The sequence below is a fragment of the Pelophylax lessonae genome (assembly GCF_965119305.1).
Source record: "Pelophylax lessonae genome assembly, chromosome: 1".
NCBI lineage: Eukaryota > Metazoa > Chordata > Amphibia > Anura > Ranidae > Pelophylax > Pelophylax lessonae.
Window position 1 is genome coordinate 804,207,292 of NC_138768.1, and position 20,274 is coordinate 804,227,565.

The following is a 20,274-nucleotide window of genomic DNA, read 5'->3' on the forward strand; positions in this document are numbered from 1 at the left end:
GCGCCTCTGGGTGGGAACCAGAAAAGACTTTTGCTGGTTCACCAGCCACCCGAATTCCTGTAAAGAAATCATAGTAATTTCTATGTTTTGTAGCAAGGTCTGAGGAGATTCTGCATGAAGCAGAAGATCGTCTAGGTAACCTAGAATCGATATACCTCTTTGGCGCAGAAGTGCCAACATTGGGGCCAACACCTTTGTGAAGACCCGCGGAGCCGTGGCGAGACCAAAAGGTAACGCCACAAACTGATAGTGGTTCTCCTCTACGGAAAAGCGTAGAAAACGCTGATGTCCTGCGAAAATGGGAATGTGAAGATAGGCGTCCTTGATGTCTATGGACGCTAAGACATCCCCTGGATGCAGGAAGGCTGCTACCGTGCAAATGGACTCCATTCTGAATCTTCTTATGTTGACGAAAGAATTGAGCGCTCTTAAGTCCAGAATTGGACACACTTTGCCCTCTTTCCTGGGTATTGTAAACAGGTTTGAATAAAACCCTTGAAACCGTTCTGTCCAAGGAACGTGGACTACCACTCCTTGTTGTAGTAGATCTGTGACTGCTCTCCGCAGATCTTCTAGACGATCCGGAGATAGTCGGATATTGGAAGGGAAGAATCGCGCCGGTGGGAGAGATCGAAACTCGATCTTGTACCCTGACTTTATGACTTCGCAAACCCATTTGTCCGGGATTCTGGAAAGCCATGGATCCGGGAACCGGCGAAGACGTCCCCCCACCCCAGTTATGGGTGGGGGCGCACCTTCAGGCTTTGGATGGTTTATCTTCAGGTCTGGAGGGGGCGGGCTTTTGCTTGCCCGACCAACGACCCCTGACGCCTCCTGCAGGAGGCTTGGAGGACTTAGTTTTTTCACCCGCTGGACGAAAAAACCTCTTGTGAGCAGAAAAAGAAGGCCCTCGTCTTTGACGAGTTCCTCTACCTTTAAAATTTTGCGGTAAAAAGGTGCTTTTTCCACCGGTGAGATCCTTAATGATCTCATCTAAGTTGGCTCTAAATAGACGCTCTCCTGAAAAGGGGATATTAGCCAATGCTTTTTTGGAACCTTGGTCGGCTATCCAACCTTTTAGCCACAGTGTACGCCTGAGAACCACTGCTGAGACTGATGCTCGCGCCATTAATGGAGTGGCGTCTAACGCCGCATCACATACAAACTGTAACCCCTGTATCATTTGTTCCAACAAATCTGATACCGCCTGAGGGACTTCTTCTAAGTCCCGGCGTAACCACTTGGTCCATTCAGTTACAGCCTGCGAAACCAGACCAATAGCAATTATTGGCCTGAAAGCTGATCCAATCAAGGAAAACATGGTGCGAGACATAGCTTCTATCTTGCGATCCACTGGATCTTTAAAAGACGGAGCGTCTTCTAAAGGAATAACCGTGGCTTTATTCAATCTAGCAATAGGTGAATCCACCACAGGTGGTTCTGTCCATTTCTTAATAAGGGTTTCCTCAAACGGATAACGCCTGTCAATGCGTTTGGAAATATTAAAAGTGCGTTTTGGCAGACGCCATTCTTCATCGATTGGATTGCCAAAACATTTGGGCAATGGAAAAACCTTTGCCACTTTGATGCGCTTTTTAGTCCCAAAAGGGATCTCAGTTTCAGCTATTTCTGATGGAATACCCTGTAACCTTAAAGTCTCTTGAACAGATACAATGAGTGCGTTTACCAACGCTTCCTCTCGGGCTATGGCAGATGCCGAAACATCCTCCTCACTGTCTGAAGAGACAGGACCCGAGACACCAATACCAGATGAAGTACCTGCAACTGCAGAAATAGGCTCAGAGTCTGAATCCGAGGTTTCAGATAATAAGGGGTTAGGCGGGGGTCGCTTTCTTGCGCCCTGTCCCTGACAAGCCACTTCCACCCGGGACACAAAAGTTTCCATAATAGCTGACAAAGATTCAATTGTCAATGGGGTGCTGGAGGATCCCGCAGACCCCTCGAGGGGATCCGGAGGAGATACATGAGTGGCAGGGTTCATGTTAATACAGGACACTTTGCCAGCAATAAACAAAAAAACTCTTTTTTTTTTTTTTTGTGTGTCTCCCCCTAGTGCAATAGCGCCCCTCAGAGTACCTGCTTCTCGATCCCAGAGAGAGAGAGAGGGACCCCCAAGGCTCACCAACCGATGCAGTGCAGTTTCCAACAAACTGCAGCCAGCGTCTGTCTTACACAGACTGGAAGGAGCTGTTTGCTTTTTCCCGGGCAGAAGGCGTGGCTCCGCCCCCTGTGTACGCCCTCCGGCGTTCCCAGCCCTCCACGAGGAAGCTGGGCTCACAAAACATGGCCGCCCCCATAGAAGAGACATAAGACTCCAAAAACATGGCGGCCGGCGTGACCTGAGGACATATATGCATTCGGTCTACGGCAAAATGGCGGCGGACCGCCGATATCGTCTTCCCAGCACATCCACCTGCACTCTGCTGAGAGGTGACATATGGATCTACAGAGATACACTGCACATAAGGTAGGATTATAGCTCCTATGTCTGCTGTAATGTTACAGTCTGCTGGGTAGAGTGTTAGCTCTTGAACCAAGTCCACTTCCCACAAACACATGCTGTATTACAAGGGGGACTTGTAAGTGTCAGATATATACTGACCATATATGGAGGGGCCCATAATATATACTGCCTCACAAATGAGGAAAAAAAGGGAACGTTTTACTCACCATACCGAACCGACAGGCACCCTCTTTTCATAATACCCTCTCCACCGGGGTGGGGGTTTGTGGACGCCTCGACTCTCTGGTCCTGGCGTCCAAGCGAGCTTTTAACTCGCAAAGTCAGTCCCTTTACTGGGACTCCGTCGCGGCCGACTCAGCGCACTGGTCTGCACGCGCTTTTAGGCAGAAACCGGGGTGACCACTGGATCTCACATCCAGCCCGTCGCCCGGCCCCGCATACTTACTTGAATATGTCGCGGCCGACCAAGCGCAATGCCTGGTCTGCACGCGCTCGTAGGCCGGCTGGGGTGACCACAAGTGTCGCCCAGTCCGGCATTTTTGCTTGAAGATCTCACAGGAAAAAAACACTGGAGAAAACTACCTAAAAAATGTCTTTTTCTTAAAGAAAAAAAGTCTTGCCAGGACCAAAAAGATCCCAGCAAGGAGCTTAGGTCCTTACTCCTGACTAGACAGAAAAAAACTGATTCCCTGTAGCAGAGAGAGGGAGGATATACCCTCAGGGACTGCCCCCTAGGGTGGAGCCAGAACGTTTTGTCATTCTGCCTAGTCCTACTCCTGCGGAGACAACATAACCCAGCTCTTGAGAATCAAGAAGACTACGTCTGTCAATGAGCGATAGAGAAATCACATTTTCTCTTTCGTTCATCGACGGACACAGCGCTCCATAAATCATAACTACTGGGACATTCAAAAGCAGTGCCAAAAGGAAAAGGGGGGGGGGTAACCCAAGGCTAAACATAAGAGCCCTTAACCAGGACACAGGAGCCTTAAACTGGGTCACAGGAGCCCCATCTGAAAAATAAAAGTTTAAAGAAAAACACCCCTTTAAGAGGGAACAGCCCCTCTTAAACAGCAGCCTGCAAATCTTTGCAGCCAAAAGAAGCATCCGCAGATGCCAAAGTATCTACCTTATGGAATTTTGTGAAGGTATGCACGGATGGCCAAGTGGCCGCCTTGCAAACTTGCGATATTGATGCCCGATGACAGAAGGCCCAAGAAGCACTCAGCCCCAGAGTAGAATATGCCAGGGAAAGGTGAAACCTGACCTTTAATGGAATAGGCCCGAATCACCATCCGTCTGATCCTTCTGGAGATGGTAGCCAAAGAAGCGGCCAGTCCTTTTTTTGATCTGTCTGTAACCACAAAAAGCGAGTCTGACCTCCGAAAGGACTCAAATTCTCAAATGGAGGTTTCTGGAGAACTAAAAGTACTAAATTTAAATCCAATGGTGGCAAAACAGGCCATACAGGTACACTTGTCGAGGCCCCTGAATGAAGGTAGGAATTAAAGAGTGCATGGCTAGGGTTCGCTGAAAGAAGATTGCCAGGGCAGACACCTGGTCCTTGGTGGTACTCAAGGCCAACTTCTGATCAACACCCTGTTGAAGAAAGGTTAAGATCCGAGCCACAGAAAAGGGCCAATCGACTCACACCAAGAAGACTACTTCCTCGCCTTTACCATAGTAGGGATCACTGATCCAGACAGACCTCTATCCCTCAGTACCTGGCTTACAATAGCTAAGCCATTAAAACCAGCGCCTGTAAAGCAGGATAGTAAATCAGCCCTTGGGACAACTGGTCTTCTCTGAGAGGAAGCCCCCAAGGGATGTTTATGGCCACCAGACTGATTGGAAGATCCTCACCCTTGATTCCTCGCAGGAATTGCGGCAGAAGCCTGAGCCAAGGCTGATACCGATACTGGCCTTACCGTGGCCCTTTGACGCTTGCGGCGTCTGCCAGAGGAACCTGTGATCTAGCCACGAACCTTGGTATCCTCCTGTGGAGCCAAACCTGCTAAAGGAGCTGCATGTAGGACTGTGCAAACAGAACTGTCTTGAAGGTGGATACCACCAGACTCAGAACCTGTATGCAAAATAGGAGAGAGAACTGGTTGACAGCAGCCAGTGAATCACGGCAGTGGGTTCCTGAAGTTTATCCAGAGGAAAGACCACCCTGGACAGAATTTGAATCAGACCTAGGTAAATCAATCAATTCCTAGGACAGGGATGGGGGGTAGAACCTTATGAAGTAGGTCCACGTGGCCGGAAACCAGCGAAGATGTCCCCCCATCCCAATAATGGGTGAGGGCAGACCTTCATGCGGAAGGGGTCTTGTCTGTGGGTACGAAGAAGCTAGCTCTAGGCTTACCAGATCAAGGATGTTTGGAATTTCCCAGGGAAGATTTGAAAGTTCGATTTCCCTTATTCTCCGATCCCAGAAGAACAAAATAATTTTCTATGTGCTGAGAAGGAGTGCCCCTGTCTGCTACAAGGCTCCTTCCCTTTCCTAGACTGTGGCAGGAAGGTACTCCCCCCCCCCCCCCCGTGATACCCTTAATGATGTCATCCAGGGTAGCTCCAAACAGGCGATCGCCTTTAAAAGGCCAGATCAATAAGAGGTTTCTTAGAGGCTTGGTCTGCGGACCAATTCTTAAGCCACAGCATGTGCCTAATTACCATGGTTGAAACAAAAAGGTTTGGACAGCAGAGGTGTATCCAAAGCTGCATCACAAATAAACTTCAGCCCATGGACCAACTGGTCCACTAAATTAACAAACAGCAGGGACCTGCGCACTCCCCAGGCCCTGACACAAAAGCTTGGCCCATTCAGTTAGGATGAGACACCAGGGGTGAAGCAAAGACTGCCCGCAATGTTGAACGAGCCATAGTAAACATGCTGCGTGCCACAGCCACTGCTTTCCTGTCAGCCGGGTCCTCAAAAAGATGGGGATTCCTCTACTGGGATCATGGTAGCTTTGTTCAACCTGGAAACAGGAGGGTCCACCACTGGTGGACTAGTCCACTTTTTTTTAAAAGGGACTCCTCAAAAGGGTAACGTACAGCAAAAAGTTTGGGGACCACAACATTTTGGTTGTTCCCATTCCTTACAGAAACACTTGTCAAAATAAGGCACATAAAGGAAATGCCTTTGGAGTGCGAGGTGACTTACGTGTACCAAACGACACAGCCACGTCTATGGCTACATCAGCCGCATCCTCCATTTTTAAAGTCTCACGCACTGCAGTGATAAGCGAGTCTACCAGCGCTTTTTCATTCACTGCTGCGACCTTGGAGGAATTATCCTCACAATCGGATATGACAGAGTGAGCAGGGAAAGGCAGGGGACGATCCCTCCTGGGCCTTTGCCCACACACCACTTCCGTCCGGGACACTAAGGACTACAGGTCCATTGTCAGTGCAACCATGGTAAGCTGCGGTTCCGTCTCCAGCGTCTCCCGGACTAAGGGAAAATGGCCCCTGTGACATTAGGCTATACAAACATGGCTGACAGCTGGAGACCAGCCAGACTTAGGGAAAATGGCCCCCGTGACATCATCGGGCTGCCAGAATCTTCCCTGTGCCCTCTAAACGCTGCACCCTCTGCAAGGGGACCCCCTCTTAAAGGTAGGACACACATTAGGGGAGACTCCACTGCGCACTCTGCACCGATCTCTGCACTGGGACCCCCCAATATACCCACACTGCAAACAGTGGGGCATGCACCTAGGGGTCTCCTACACTGAGACCCCCCTTAAGGCTACCAGGGCAGGACACACTATCCCAGGACCCTTACAGAGTGGAGATAGTGGGTGAGACCCTAGGGGTCTCCGCTGCATCCTCTGCCCTGGGACCCCCACCAGACTCCAGGTCAGACAGGGGGAAAAGGAAGAGGGGAAAGCCCAGCTCACTGAAAGATTTGTAAGGAGAGAACCAGGTCCAACCGTCCCTGGAGGTTACCCGCATCCACCCCCAAAAAAAAAAAAAAAAACCCACACCAGGAGAGGGGGTGGGGGCTGTACTTACCCTTCCATGGTGCGGGTAATGCTCCAGACAGAATCCTCGTCAACAAAGTAGGGGAGCTGTCGGCCAAGAGACCGATGCGACTAAGACCCAAGCCCAGTCGTATGCGACCCTGCAAGACGTTTAACTGGCGAGCCAGCCTCTGTCTGCGAAGCTATGTCGCGGCCGACCTAGCGCATAGCTGCGGTCTGCATGTGCTCGCTGGCTGGGCTGGGGTGACAAATGGATCTAGATCATCGAGCCCATCGCCCAGCCGGGCAGTTGATTGAAGATCTCCCGGGAGAAAAAAACCTAAAAAGATGTAAGGAAGGAGAAAAAAAAATTGCTAGGACCAGAGATCCCAGTTAGGAGCCTAGGTCCTTACTCCTGACTAGACAGATTAAACCGATTACCTAGAGCAGAGAGGGGGGGGTTAAATACCAAGCTAAGGACGGCCCATGGGCGTAGCCAGGTGTTTTTGTTCTGCCTAGTCCTACTCCTGGAGGAGGCAATATAACCCAGTAGTTATGATTTATGGAACGCTTTGTCCGTCGAATGAAAGAGAAATAAGTGTACAGGTTATAAATAAAAAGGATTTATAACTTACCATGAGAAAAACTGAAATTTGAATGATCAGTGATCAGATCCACTGCTTATAGGCATGAGGGATCAGCAATACAAAAAAAAAAAAAAAAAAAAAATGTATACAAATACAGGTCCCTCTCAAAAAATTAGCATATTGTGATAAAGTTCATTATTTTCTGTAATGTACTGATAAACATTAGGCTTTCATATATGTTAGATTCATTACACACAACTGAAGTAGTGCAAGCCTTTTATTGTTTTAATATTGATGATTTTGGCATACAGCTCATGAAAAACCAAAATTCCCATCTCAAAAAATTAGCATATTTCATCCGACCAATAAAAAAAAAAAGTGTTTTTAATACAAAAAAAGTCAACCTTCAAATAATTATGTTCAGTTATGCACTCAATACTTGGTCGGGAATCCTTTTGCAGAAATGACTGCTTCAATGCGGCGTGGCATGGAGGCAATCAGCCTGTGGCACTGCTGAGGTGTTATGGAGGCTCAGGATGCTTCGATAGCGGCCTTGAGCTCATCCAGAGTGTTGGGTCTTGCGTCTCTCAACTTTCTCTTCACAACATCCCACAGATTCTCTATGGGGTTCAGGTCAGGAGAGTTGGCAGGCCAATTGAGCACAGTAATACCATGGTCAGTAAACCATTTACCAGTGGTTTTGGCACTGTGAGCAGGTGCCAGGTCGTGCTGAAAAATGAAATCTTCATCTCCATAAAGCTTTTCAGCAGATGGAAGCATAAAGTGCACCAAAATCTCCTGATAGCTAGCTGCATTGACCCTGCCCTTGATAAAACACAGTGGACCAACACCAGCAGCTGACATGGCACCCCAGACCATCACTGACTGTGGGTACTTGACACTGGACTTCAGGCATTTTGGCATTTCCCTCTCCCCAGTCTTCCTCCAGACTCTGGCACCTTGATTTCCGAATGACATGCAAAATTTGCTTTCATCCGAAAAAAGTACTTTGGACCACTGAGCAACAGTCCAGTGGTGCTTCTCTGTAGCCCAGGTCAGGCGCTTCTGCCGCTGTTTCTGGTTCAAAAGTGGCTTGACCTGGGGAATGCGGCACCTGTAGCCCATTTCCTGCACACGCCTGTACACGGTGGCTCTAGATGTTTCTACTCCAGACTCCGTCCACTGCTTCCGCAGGTCCCCCAAGGTCTGGAATCGGTCCTTCTTCACAATCTTCCTCAGGGTCCGGTCACCTCCTCTCGTTGTGCAGCGTTTTCTGCCACAATTTTTTCTTCCCACAGACTTCCCACTGAGGTGCCTTGATACAGCACTCTGGGAACAGCCTATTCATTCAGAAATGTCTTTCTGTGTCTTACCCTCTTGCTTGAGGGTGTCAATGATGGCCTTCTGGACAGCAGTCAGGTCGGCAGTCTTACCCATGATTGCGGTTTTGAGTAATGAACCAGGCTGGGAGTTTTTAAAAGCCTCAGGAATCTTTTGCAGGTGTTTAGAGTTAATTAGTTGATTCAGATGATTAGGTTAATAGCTCGTTTAGAGAACCTTTTCATGATATGCTAATTTTTTGAGATAGGAATTTTGGTTTTTCATGAGCTGTATGCCAAAATCATCAATATTAAAACAATAAAAGGCTTGCACTACTTCAGTTGTGTGTAATGAATCTAAAATATATGAAAGCCTAATGTTTATCAGTACATTACAGAAAATAATGAACTTTATCACAATATGCTAATTTTTTGAGAGGGACCTGTATATACTGAGCAGCCATACCATTATGACCACCCACCATGCAGAGTAGGTCCCCCCCTTTCACTGACAAAACAGTCATAACCTGTTGAAGCATGGATTTCACTAGCCCTCTGAAGGTATTCTGTGGTATCTGGAACCAAGCCGTCAGTAGCAGATCCATTAAGTACTTTAAGTTGTGAGGTGGAGCCTCCATGGATCAGACTTTGTTTTTCCAGCTCAACCCACAGACGCTCCATTGGATTGGGATCTGGAGAATTTGGAGGCCAAGACAACACCTCAGACACCTTCTTCCATTGCTCGGCAGCCCAGTTCTGATACTCACATGGCCATTGTAGGTGCTTTTGGGTGTAGACACGCCAGCATGGACACCCTGACTGGTCTGCAACCCCATACACAACAAACTGCGATGCACTGTGTTCTGAAACCTGTCAGAACCAGCATTAACTTTTTTAGCATTCTGACCTACAGTAGTGCTTTTGTTGGATTGGACTACACAGGCCAGCCTTCCCTCACCACGTGCCTTGGCTGCCCATGACCCTGTCACCGTTTCCCTGGCTTTCCTTCCTTGGACTACTTTTTGTCAGTCCTGACCACTGCAAAAAAAAAAAACAGGAACATCTCACTAGAGCTGCAGTTTTGGAGTTGCTCTGACCCAGTCAACCAGCTATCAAAATGCGGCCCTTGTCAAAGTCACTCATAGTCAACATAAATTATACATTTGTTTTTTGTTCAACCAGAGGTTCAACAAAATGTGCCGATTCCCCCATCCACACATTCGATGTGGATGATGGAATCCCTCCCACTGTGCTATGGTGTTCTCAGGGCAGTGAATCTTCCCTGCCATCAGAACACAATGATCAGTGTTCCCAGCTATCGCCGGCAGCACTGATCCCTTGGGAAAAACCCGCCAGAGTGGTTGTACAAAAGGGGATCCATACATGAGCACCCCCGTTGTACAGAGGTTTATGTATCGATCAAAATTCAGCCAGTACCTGCTGGATTTTGATCCACATATAACTGGCTTAAGGCTCCAGAAATATGGCAGAAAAGGACTGAATGGTGCATATTTTCCGAACACTCACCAGATTGCAGAACCTAAAGAATCCTCAATACGCACTACAAATGAGAGCAAATCAGCTTCACTTTTAGCTTGTGTTTAACACCCTGGCTGTAACCCACAGAAATACTAGTCCAGGTAGGTCGTACACAATGAGCAGCATGTTGTCATTGATGTAAATGCAGGTTGCAGCCACATGCCAACACATCTACTGTCCCATATAGTGAGACACACAGGCTATTATACAGTGTCTATACAGAGTCATGCTCAATGGTTCTTCAGTTCTAAAATGATCAATGGAAGACAGACGGTAGAAACGCTGCACACCGGAACCCAGCCACTATATAGGAGGTGAAATACGACTTCACCTGAACTCCTCCTGGTTATGCTCCTCTGTTTCGCTATAATCTCCATGATTAAGTCCATTAGGCAGGGAGCAGCATGTCAGAGGAGCATTGCCAGGAGTAGTTCAGGCCATATTTTTAGCTCTATTCAGTGGCTGGGTTTTGGTGTGCAGGGTTTCTACCTACCCTCTGTATTCCGATCTGCTTCAGATAGCCTGGATGAGCTTGTTTGAATGTTGGCACCTGATCTGTGCTTTGGACTGCAGGGGGAAGTTTTGCAGTGCTTTCAGCAACACTCCAAGTTTTTGTATATGGGTCAAAATAAAATAATCAATGTCCAATCATAGTGGGCAAAAATAGAAAGGGTATGGCAGACCCCAACTCGCATTAGTCTATGACTGATAGCATATTATTCTCACAAGAATAGCCCCTAAGTTAATTATAAAAGAAAAAGATGGTCCCAAACTCTTGATCTGGCACAAAGCCCCAGGGTTGTCTTTAAATTTAAAACACAAAGACCTTCAGGTCTAGGGAAAGGGAATGGGTTTATTTAGGGAGGATTTAAAGCATGCAAATAGTGTATATCATGAGTGCGCTAACCTGTGTGTTGGGAAGGCAGCACTTAAACTCTAAGAACTAGAGAATGCAATAAATGTTCAGTTTTTGAAAATTCACCCTATAGTGGAAACTTCTGGCAGATGGGGGGGGGGGGGGGGGGTTGGAACACATTAGAAAAGAACATGCCATTACAGAATGTAGATAGACACACTTTCATGCCATTACAGAATATAAGTACACACACTTTCATGCAGGAGTACATATGTATTTTTCCAGGACTGAATAGAAGGATCTAAAAAAAAAAAAAACAGAGAAGTTACACTGCAGACTCATGAGGTTGAAGGTAATTTAATGGTTGTGTTAACTGAATTAGGTCATGTGATAAATATTAAAATGGTGTTCTTTTCATTTTAGAATGAATTTGTTAGAGATCGACGCTCCAAAAAGAAGCAGAAACAAAGAAGCAAGGGAGATGCAGAATGGAGGGAAGAGTTTATTACATTTTGAGAAGATCAGTACAAAATGCACACACAATGTCTACAATCAGGGTATCTACAGAGCAAGAAGGTGTGAGCACAGGCTACAGATTGGATTGACATGCAGTATTACAAGATCAGCTGAAGGAATGAAATTCATCTTAATGGGATTCTACAAGGGGGTTGTCTTTACACTGTGACATCACATTTCAGGTAAAGAATACAACGTTTATGTGCAGCAAGGCAGCCAGTTTGAATGCTGAATGGGAAATCAGTGTAATGTATACAAGATTCTTATCACCAAAGTCACTGTTTTGATGGCTTAACAACCATATATTCATTTCCAGAGGCATATTGACGCTTGGACCACATGTATGAAAAACATGCCATAGGAAAGAAGTATACTTGTCCAAAGCAGCCAATTAGTTTCCAATTTTACTTCTCCAGCACAATTTTCGCAAGGGGCTAAATTTCCTTCTATATTTTTTCCTGCATTTCTATGTCTGCATTTATTCTACATTTATATTTCTTAATTTTGTTCTGCAATTTTTTTTCCTAAAGCATAGCAATTCTACACAGCATGCAACTGGTAAATTTCCACTTTTTAGTAGAAAGCAGAAGCTGCAATTGTTCTCCTATTACCCTCACTGGTTCTAATAATCTACAGTGATGTCACAACTGGATCCTCAGACTAATTGGCTAATGACTGGGTGATATGACAAAAAGCCATGAACATGTATGGCAATATAGTTTGTCAATTCCTGAACAAGTTTTATCTTCCACTAAGGGCACAAGGTGCAATACACGCTAGCACTTCCACTTAACATCTGAATCATGGGTTAGTTCAGTGATAACGGATCATTATTGATAATGCATCTGCTGTGCACAATGCCACGATAAGAGGGGCTGTGCCCACACTCCATGGGTTAACTGTTCATTTTCTTCTAGAGGAAAGGACAGCGGAGATATACTTACATGACTTACCGATGCTCCCTGCACAAGACTGGTCTGGCACCCCTGTGCTCCAGCGGTCTTGAAAATGGACTGTTCTTGAGGTCAGCATGCTCTATAGACAGGAAAAGTCTACTGCTGGAATGAGCAGTTTTCTGGAGGATTGGCACAGCCCCACTGCATGGGTGGGGAAATAAATTTGCTCGGAGTTGGGCTCTAAATTGTTCTAATTGCCCTACCTGACCCTGTGCTATTTCTGGGACAGAGCACATTACATCTTATACAATACTGACCTATACTGCCTTTAGTAGGTGGCCAATAATGGCAGATTTTAGGGCTGGACTGGAGCCTCGGCTATGACAACATCTTGAAAAGTCCACTTCGAATGCAATGAACATTGAGTGTATGTGGTCTTAAAGCGTATCTTAACTCAAAAACAAAAATGTATATATTGCACCTTGCCATTTCTTAGATATGGTTGCTGCATTCGTTTTTTATACAGGCTTTTCCTCCTTTGTTTTCAACTGGTAAACCTGCAAACATACACTTCCTGTCCTTGGATGGCTATGCTCACTCCTCCATTGTATCTGTGGATGGATCCATGGCTGACAGACTGCACATCAAATGCCTTTGTTTATCTCCAATGTGTGATGGGTTGATGGGATTAGTGGTTTACCAAGAAAGATACATTAGCTCTTTCACTTCTAGAAAGCAAGGAAGACCCTCCCTATGTGGATAAAATATTTAGGAAGACACTACATTCCTGGCAAGATCAGCAGATCATTTCTGTACTTTCTGAAATGTTCTTAGTCTGAAAAATGAAAGCTAATGCAGTTATCTCATTGAAGGTCTACGATATATTGCACTTTGGTTTTTTGGTTCACATACATACGCCTTGTGAAATAAAGTTTCTTGTTGCGCACAGCAACCAGACTTCCTTTGATTGACAAATGCAATACTGAATGAATGGAGAAACTGATTGGCTGGTATAGACAATAAGAACCGCCCTTTCTTTAGACCGTTTTATACCAAAGCTCCAAAATGGCTGCTGCTGCACACTTACTATACAGTAAGGGTAGAATGCCTTCAAGAAGTTTCAGGAATGTATAGTGTGTATTGAAATCAATATCAAATCATCAAGGAATCACAGCAGAAAACGAGTTATATTGAAACACACGATCATGCGTCAAGAAGGCACACTTGCTATAACATGGTTTGCTTTAAAAATAATTGACTGATAAAAACTATACAGAATATTTATACATTGGTATTATTGGCAAACATGCAAAACATAAGATGTGCTCGGTTTACAGAAGACCAGGAAAAGTATAATTCATGTGTGCCAAGAAATCAAAATTCAATTACAATCCTCTCCAATGGTCTCCAAAACAAAAAAAAAAAAAAAAAAAGATGAATGCGAAACGCAATAAAATATATATATATATATATACAATTTATGCCACAATTTGATCAATGTTTAAACATAAAAAATATAACAGATGAATGTACAAAATTATACAATCTGATCAATATTGGGTCAGTCCTTCAACAGACCTGGTGTGAGAGATATTATATTTTTTTTTTTGTAAAAAAAAAAAAATAAATAAACTAAATATGATCTAATTCCCTACTGTCACCTACAGACCATGAAAAAAAAAACCCAACAAGGATCCTGAATGGCATTGTAGTGTAGCAACTATTTCCTGGTTTTGGCTGTGATATCTGATTGGTTGCTCACAAATGCTGCTTTGTTAAATGTGCTCAAAGGAGTTTAGCTGATAATGGTTTTAAACAAAAAATATATAATTAAATAATGAAACTACAGTCAAATTGTAAATCAGCATAAGACAGAAGGAGATCATATATGTAAATGTACAGATAAGTAAAGTTTAAAACGACCTCCAAATTTAAAAGTCATGTGCACCTTGTTTATCTGCATGACAGTGAAATGAGGGGAGATTGGGGCCTTTTAAATGTTCGACATTTAAAAAAAAATATTAAAAAAAACTGTAAAAAAAACTTCCACTCGTCAGGGATCTAACTGCTCTTAATTTGGAAAAAAAGCACATTGATGCGTTTAAATAAAAAATGTAAAAAAATTAAAAAACAAATCTAATTTGCCAGTCTGGCATGTGAATGCTGCCCACCTCCAAAATGTTACAAATTCTTTACAGTTTATTACTTTTTTGCAGCCTCAATGAGACCTCGTGTTCATTTTCCTTTCACTTCCTGATTATCTCCAAATAAAGTCCTTATTTCCAGTTATTTTTACAGATAATAAATTTCCATTTTGGAAAAGCATATAATGGGTTTTCTATATGGATTTATGAACTAAAATGAGGAGTTTGATATCATTTTACTTTAAATCAGCATTTTCCAGCGCAGCCAATAATGTAAAAGTATCAGCACACAAGTTGTGAGAGTACTGCAATCTCTCCAAGTAACATAAATACCCTCCGATCCTGCAGACAGTCTGAAGGTTTGTGGCCAGCGTTATAGCAGATCTAATTCTGTAAACAGTTTTGGCACTTGAATTGTAAACGGTTCCTGCTGGCCTTATGGGCACTGAAGCAGGGTTATGATATGCACAGCGACCTCATATATACATACATACTGTATAAACAAATAAAAACAATGTGCAAATCTGCAATATTTTAAAAAGTGCAAAACTCAAAATAAAATAAAAAGTATATACATAAAATGGAAGTGAGTGGTTTGTAAAATCAGAATGTAAACTTAAAATCCGGAAATACCTGATCTCTGACATCCAGAACTATCTTGGCTGGCTGTGCAGGGAGGAGGGGGTGAAAAGTTGGCTTCGGACAGCTTACTAACATCGCGCGATGGTGTTGGGGGCAGTGGAAGTAAAGTGCTATTGGGGCTGCTAATGTCTCCTTCCGCCACTAGGGTGAGATCCGCCACATTGTCATCTTCGACAGTCTGAATGGTCCCACTGGAAAAGTCTTTAGATTGCCGCTCGCGGCTGGGGGCATGTCTGTCCTGGACATGAGGGATTGGAGACAGTGGAGGGTTAAAGGGAGCATACGGCTTCCTTCCAGAAGGTGGCACCATTTCGGCTTTGTCCCTTTTCCCCACCCCACTGAACTTGGCAGACCTATCTGCACCATTTTGGGTGAAGTCTTGTTTTGATCCTAGGAACCCACGGGAAGCACCATTTGTGCCTTTGTCAAGGCTGCTGCTCTTCTCCATCTTTTTTCTGCTAGTCTTTCCTGCTCCCGGTTTTGAGGAAATCTCATCGGGAGGTGACAATCGAAGGAAATCTGGAAGGACCAGGTCTTCTTTCCTTAGGAGGCCACGCTGGTCTTCTGCCCGATTGCTCTGTGCTTTTGAAATCATCTCAAAAAAAGCTATAAGGGGGGTATGAAAAATTTTAGTTAGAAACCACATGTCCTGAAAGACTTACATTATCCCAAAATATTGCTAACCTTCATTTGCTTTTTTTTTTTTTTTTTTTTTTTTTTAACTGGTGCTTCTAGCTTCAACTTCTTCGCATTTTACACCAAGAGGGTCTGCAAATCCCCCAAAAATGTAAAGATTTAGCCACCCAAAACTGATATTTCCACTCTATAAATGCTGGTAAGAAGACTCATCCACCGGCCTCTTGCGCATCTCAGCTTGGTGGTAATATTACTGCAACCAGAGCAGTTTTCAGCAATCCTTGAAGTGAGGCTCCTAGGCTGTGCAAATATAGCTCAGCACTATAGTGTGGAAATCTAAACCGTGTCAGAAAGCTAGCAAGATTAATTACCAGCATGTAACAGACTGGAAATGGGAGGAGCCGTTTATAAAAACCCAGGGAACGGTTTCACTCTACTCTGTAGACAGGGGGTGGATATTTAGCCATCTACATCACCAACCTCTGATGGACCTTTGGGGAGTGGTGCTCCCCCCCGTAGCCTTGGGCGCTCTAGGGTTCTGCCAAATTATAGAAGACACTGCTTTCAGATAGTATTTGTTCCTGAGGGTTGCGCTTAGCCACTAGATTACAGAGACTGCTGCACTAATAAATTCCTTGAATACTAGGATCTGGTAGTGATATTATAGGGTAAATAGTGCGCTGCCTTAGATCGTGTACCAAAACATGCACCTTAACGTCACACCCCTATCTCCTGCCTGACGCATTTCCCCTCAGAAGGTATCAACTGGGATTAGAGGCTGAGCATTGGAATTTATCACGGTTTAATTTGAATACCCAGCAATGTACACAATCTAAAACAGCGCATTATTTCCTATAAATATCACTGCTTTCAGATACAATGATCAGCCATACCATTATGACCTCTGACAAGTAAAGTGAATAACACAGATTCTCTCCTGACAATGGTACTTGGAAGTGGGTGGGATATATTAGGCAGCAAGTGAACATCTTGTCCCTGAAGTTGATGTGTTAAAAGCAGGAAAAAAAAAATGGGCAAGCGTGAAGATTTTGGGTCAGGGCAACTCCAAAAATGCAGCTCTTGTGGGATGTTACCGGTCTGCAGTGGTCAGGACTGTTGATCGACCGATATCGTTTTTTTACCGCCGATACCGATATTTTGGTTATCTGATATCGGCCGATATTTTCAGACTTTTTTTTTTTTATAATGTCTACAGGTACTCTGTGGAGGGATTTGGGGGTCTAAAACCCCAAACCCCTCCTCTGCACTTAAAAGCATTAAAAATGCCAAGTTTGGCTGTTTTGAATGCTATATGTTTTTTTAATTCGGCGCCGCCAGTACTCGGAAGTTATGTCATGTCATCACTTCTGGGTACTCGGCGGCGCCAAATTCAAAGAAATGGAGACCCTGTCAGACGGTGGTGGTGCAGATGGAGACCCGGTCAGACGGCGGCAGTGAAGGTAGGATGGCGAGCCATGGAAGGCGGGCGTCCCCTCCCGCTCCTTGGAATGACAGCCGAGCGGAATCTCGGCCGCATCGGTTGTCATTACAAGACAGCCGACCGTCGGCTTCTCCCCGGTACAAGCACTTTCCCGAAATATCGGCAGAATCGTTAAATCAAAAGGCCGATTCCGATATATCGGGCGAAGTGCATATCGGCCCTCGATATATCGGCTTGGCCAATAATCGGTCGATCACTAGTCAGCACCTACCAAAAGTGGTTCAAGGAAGGAAAACCAGCAAACCAGTGAAGGGGTCATGGGTGGCCAGGGCACATTGATGTACATTGGGAGCAAAGGCTTGCCCCAGTAGTCCGATTAAATAGAAGAGATACTGTTGTTCAAATTGCTGAAAAGGTTTATGCTGGTTCCGATAGAAGGGTGTCAGAACATGCAGTGCATCACAGTTTGTTTATGGGACTGCATAGCTGCGGACCGGTCGCGTGCCCATTCTGTCCACAGCCAAAAGCACCTACAATGGGCTCCTGAGCATCAGAACTGGACCATGGAGCAATGGAAGGTGTTGAATTCTCCAGATCTCAATCCAATTGAGCACCTGTTGGATGTGCTTGAAAAAAAAAAAACAATATAGAGGACTTAAAAGGATGTGCTTATTGATGGCTTGGTGCCAGATACCACATCATACCTTCAGGGGTCTAGTGGAGTCCATGCCTCAATGGGACAGGACTGTTTTGGGGGCAAAAGGGGGACCTACTTATTAGGTTTGTGTGGTCATGGTATGGTTGGTGGTCATAATGTTATGGCTGATCGGTGTAAACCCTTCGTAGTACAGAAGGCAGGATCTTACAATTCAACTATGCTTTATGCACATTGGACATTGGACGATTCTACAGCGGCCATTTTTGACTTCGGATGTTTTTTCTTCAGCCAGTAAATTCCCCAGCAATGCACACATAGGCTGTTAGCGATTTTTGGCTGGGGCGTTTTCAGGCTGGAAAAAAGCCCAGGACAAGTGGGTTTTAAGAGGAGTTTTTCAGCTGTAAAAAAACGCTCACTCTGAAAACTGCACAAAAATGGTGAAAAACACAGCTATTCAGCGTTTTTGAGCCATAAGCTTTTGCGGGAGTACAGTTTTGCTAAAAAACGATGCTGCAAAACTAATTTACCAGCTACAGCTTTTTACAGCTAACATTACTGGTGTATTTTTCTTCAGTGTGCATGAGGCCTTAGAGCTCATGCACACTGCATATTAAAGAAGCTGAACTACAGGCTTTTGAGCTCAATTTTTTTCTGCCTGGAAACTCCCCTCCATGTTAGCCAATGTGTCAATGCACACTATGGCTTTTTCAGGAGTTTACTGGCAGAAAACCCCACTGAACACGCTGAGAGGCGCTTTCAAGCAGAAAAGACGCCTAAGTGCCCAAAAAAAGCATGAAAAAGCTACAAGGGACTCGAAAATGTACAAAAAAATAGGAAAAATTAGCTGAGCGAAAGGTTTGTGAAAATAAATGCTTATGCTTAAAAAAGCTGAAAGAAGCTCAATAAAAAGGTGCAAAGGGCACAAAAAAGCACAAGCTTCTTAAAGCTTTAAACGTATAAAAGCTCTATGATAAATGCCTGTAAGCGAAAAAAAAAAAGCTGCTTTTACAGGCATTTTGAGTTTTTATTTCTCTGCCATAAAGCTTGTGCTTTTTATTTTTTTTTTTTTCGAGCTTCTTTGAGCTTTTTTGAGCATAAGCGTTTTTTTTTTTTTTTAAAACCCTCTACTCAGCTTATTTCATTTATTTTTTGTGCATTTTCGAGCTTCTTTGAGCTCTTTCACGATTTTTTACACGTTTTTTAATGCTCGAAATCGCATGTCAAAAACGAAAGTTTGGTGGGTTTCTTCTGCCTGTAAAATCGTGAAAAGCCATAGTGTGCATGGACACATTGCCTAACATGGAGGGGAGTTTCCAGGCAGAAATAAAATGAGAACTCAAAAGCCTGTAGGAGCCATTTCTTTGAGCTGCAGGGTGCATGAGCCCTAAATCGCTTTCCTCCCCTCTTTCCATTCACATCACTGAACTAAGAATCCTTGTCTTACCATGGGCTGATCAGTACTCTCATCCTTCTCCTAAAACATGAATACCGGTCATACTCAGTTCTCACCTTAGCCTCTTTGAATGATGAATATCTGCAGATACAAGCTCCAAGCACCCTCCTGCACAGTATAGGGAACCACCCAGAGAACCATCCCCACACATCCCATGGCCTCTATGTGGAATTGGCAGTATTCACAGTGAGTGGGCACAATGCAGGCACTTTGCTGCGGGACAGGCATTTTCTGACAGTGTTCTACTAGGGGACCACCCCATTGTGACACTGCCTATATTCTCTAACTGCCACTTTTACAGCATTCTACCCGACTACATATGCCTGTAAAGTAATGCAGCACTATTTACCTTCCGCTTCATCCAGATTAATTTTATGCTGCTTTTTTCTGCCCACTCTCAGCACTGCTTCATCTTTTTTCTGTAGTCGAAAATCTCTCACGCCTTTCCCAAATTCCCCTCTCAGTCTAATGGAGGAAGACTTTACAAGAGGCCGATCTTCTACCTGTAAGAACACAGACAAAGGATCTACATTTATTTCAATCTCACATAGTCTATGCCAGCAATGCTAGGTTTACGGAATAAGGCAAAGCACACCAATTAAATGTGAAGTGAAGTAAACCATTGCAACCAGTAAGATCGAGAAAAGGAAGGGCCTTTTTTCAGCGGGAATGCAGTTCTGGCACTGACTGTATGCAATGTCAAGTGATGCTGGGGTGTGCTGGAGGGTCTATTGTTGCTGGCTGTTGGGTTATCTGATCTCTGAATGGGGATCTATTGTTGCAGGGGGACTATTGTTGCTGGGAGGGATCTACTTTTGAGGGAGGAGACTAATGATGCTGGCTGCTGGGAGATCTATTGTTGCTAAAGTGGATCTAATTTGTTTGGGGGAGGTATTGTTTTTGAGGGGGGTCTATTGTTGCTTGGGAGGGATTTAATGTTGCTGAGGGAGATCTATTGCTGCTGGCTACAGGAAATCCTCTATTTTACCGTTTTCCTTGTTATTAAATTATGTGGTTCTGTATTTTCCAAAAGAGGTTATACTGGGAGGTGGGTGGGGGGGACTAGGGGATGTTACTCAGAGGAAGGTAGGGGGCAGAGAAAAGGGGTGACTCAGAAGGGGGGGTGGGGAT

At 44.6% G+C, this 20,274-nt stretch overlaps 1 protein-coding gene across 2 annotated transcripts in view; it reads right to left on the reverse strand.

The window, feature by feature from the left end:
• RGS12 (regulator of G protein signaling 12) overlaps nucleotides 1-20,274 on the reverse strand; it is a gene marked incomplete at its 3' end in the record, with an annotated part of 381,119 nt that overhangs the window by 24,355 nt on the left and 336,490 nt on the right. For both annotated transcript variants that reach the window (XM_082256416.1, XM_082256415.1), the window contains 2 exons: nucleotides 19,493-19,646; nucleotides 14,947-15,561 (listed from right to left, as the gene is read on the reverse strand). In XM_082256416.1, the coding sequence (XP_082112542.1) occupies nucleotides 14,947-15,561; nucleotides 19,493-19,646 (769 nt within the window). The remainder of the gene's footprint in view (nucleotides 1-14,946; nucleotides 15,562-19,492; nucleotides 19,647-20,274) is intronic.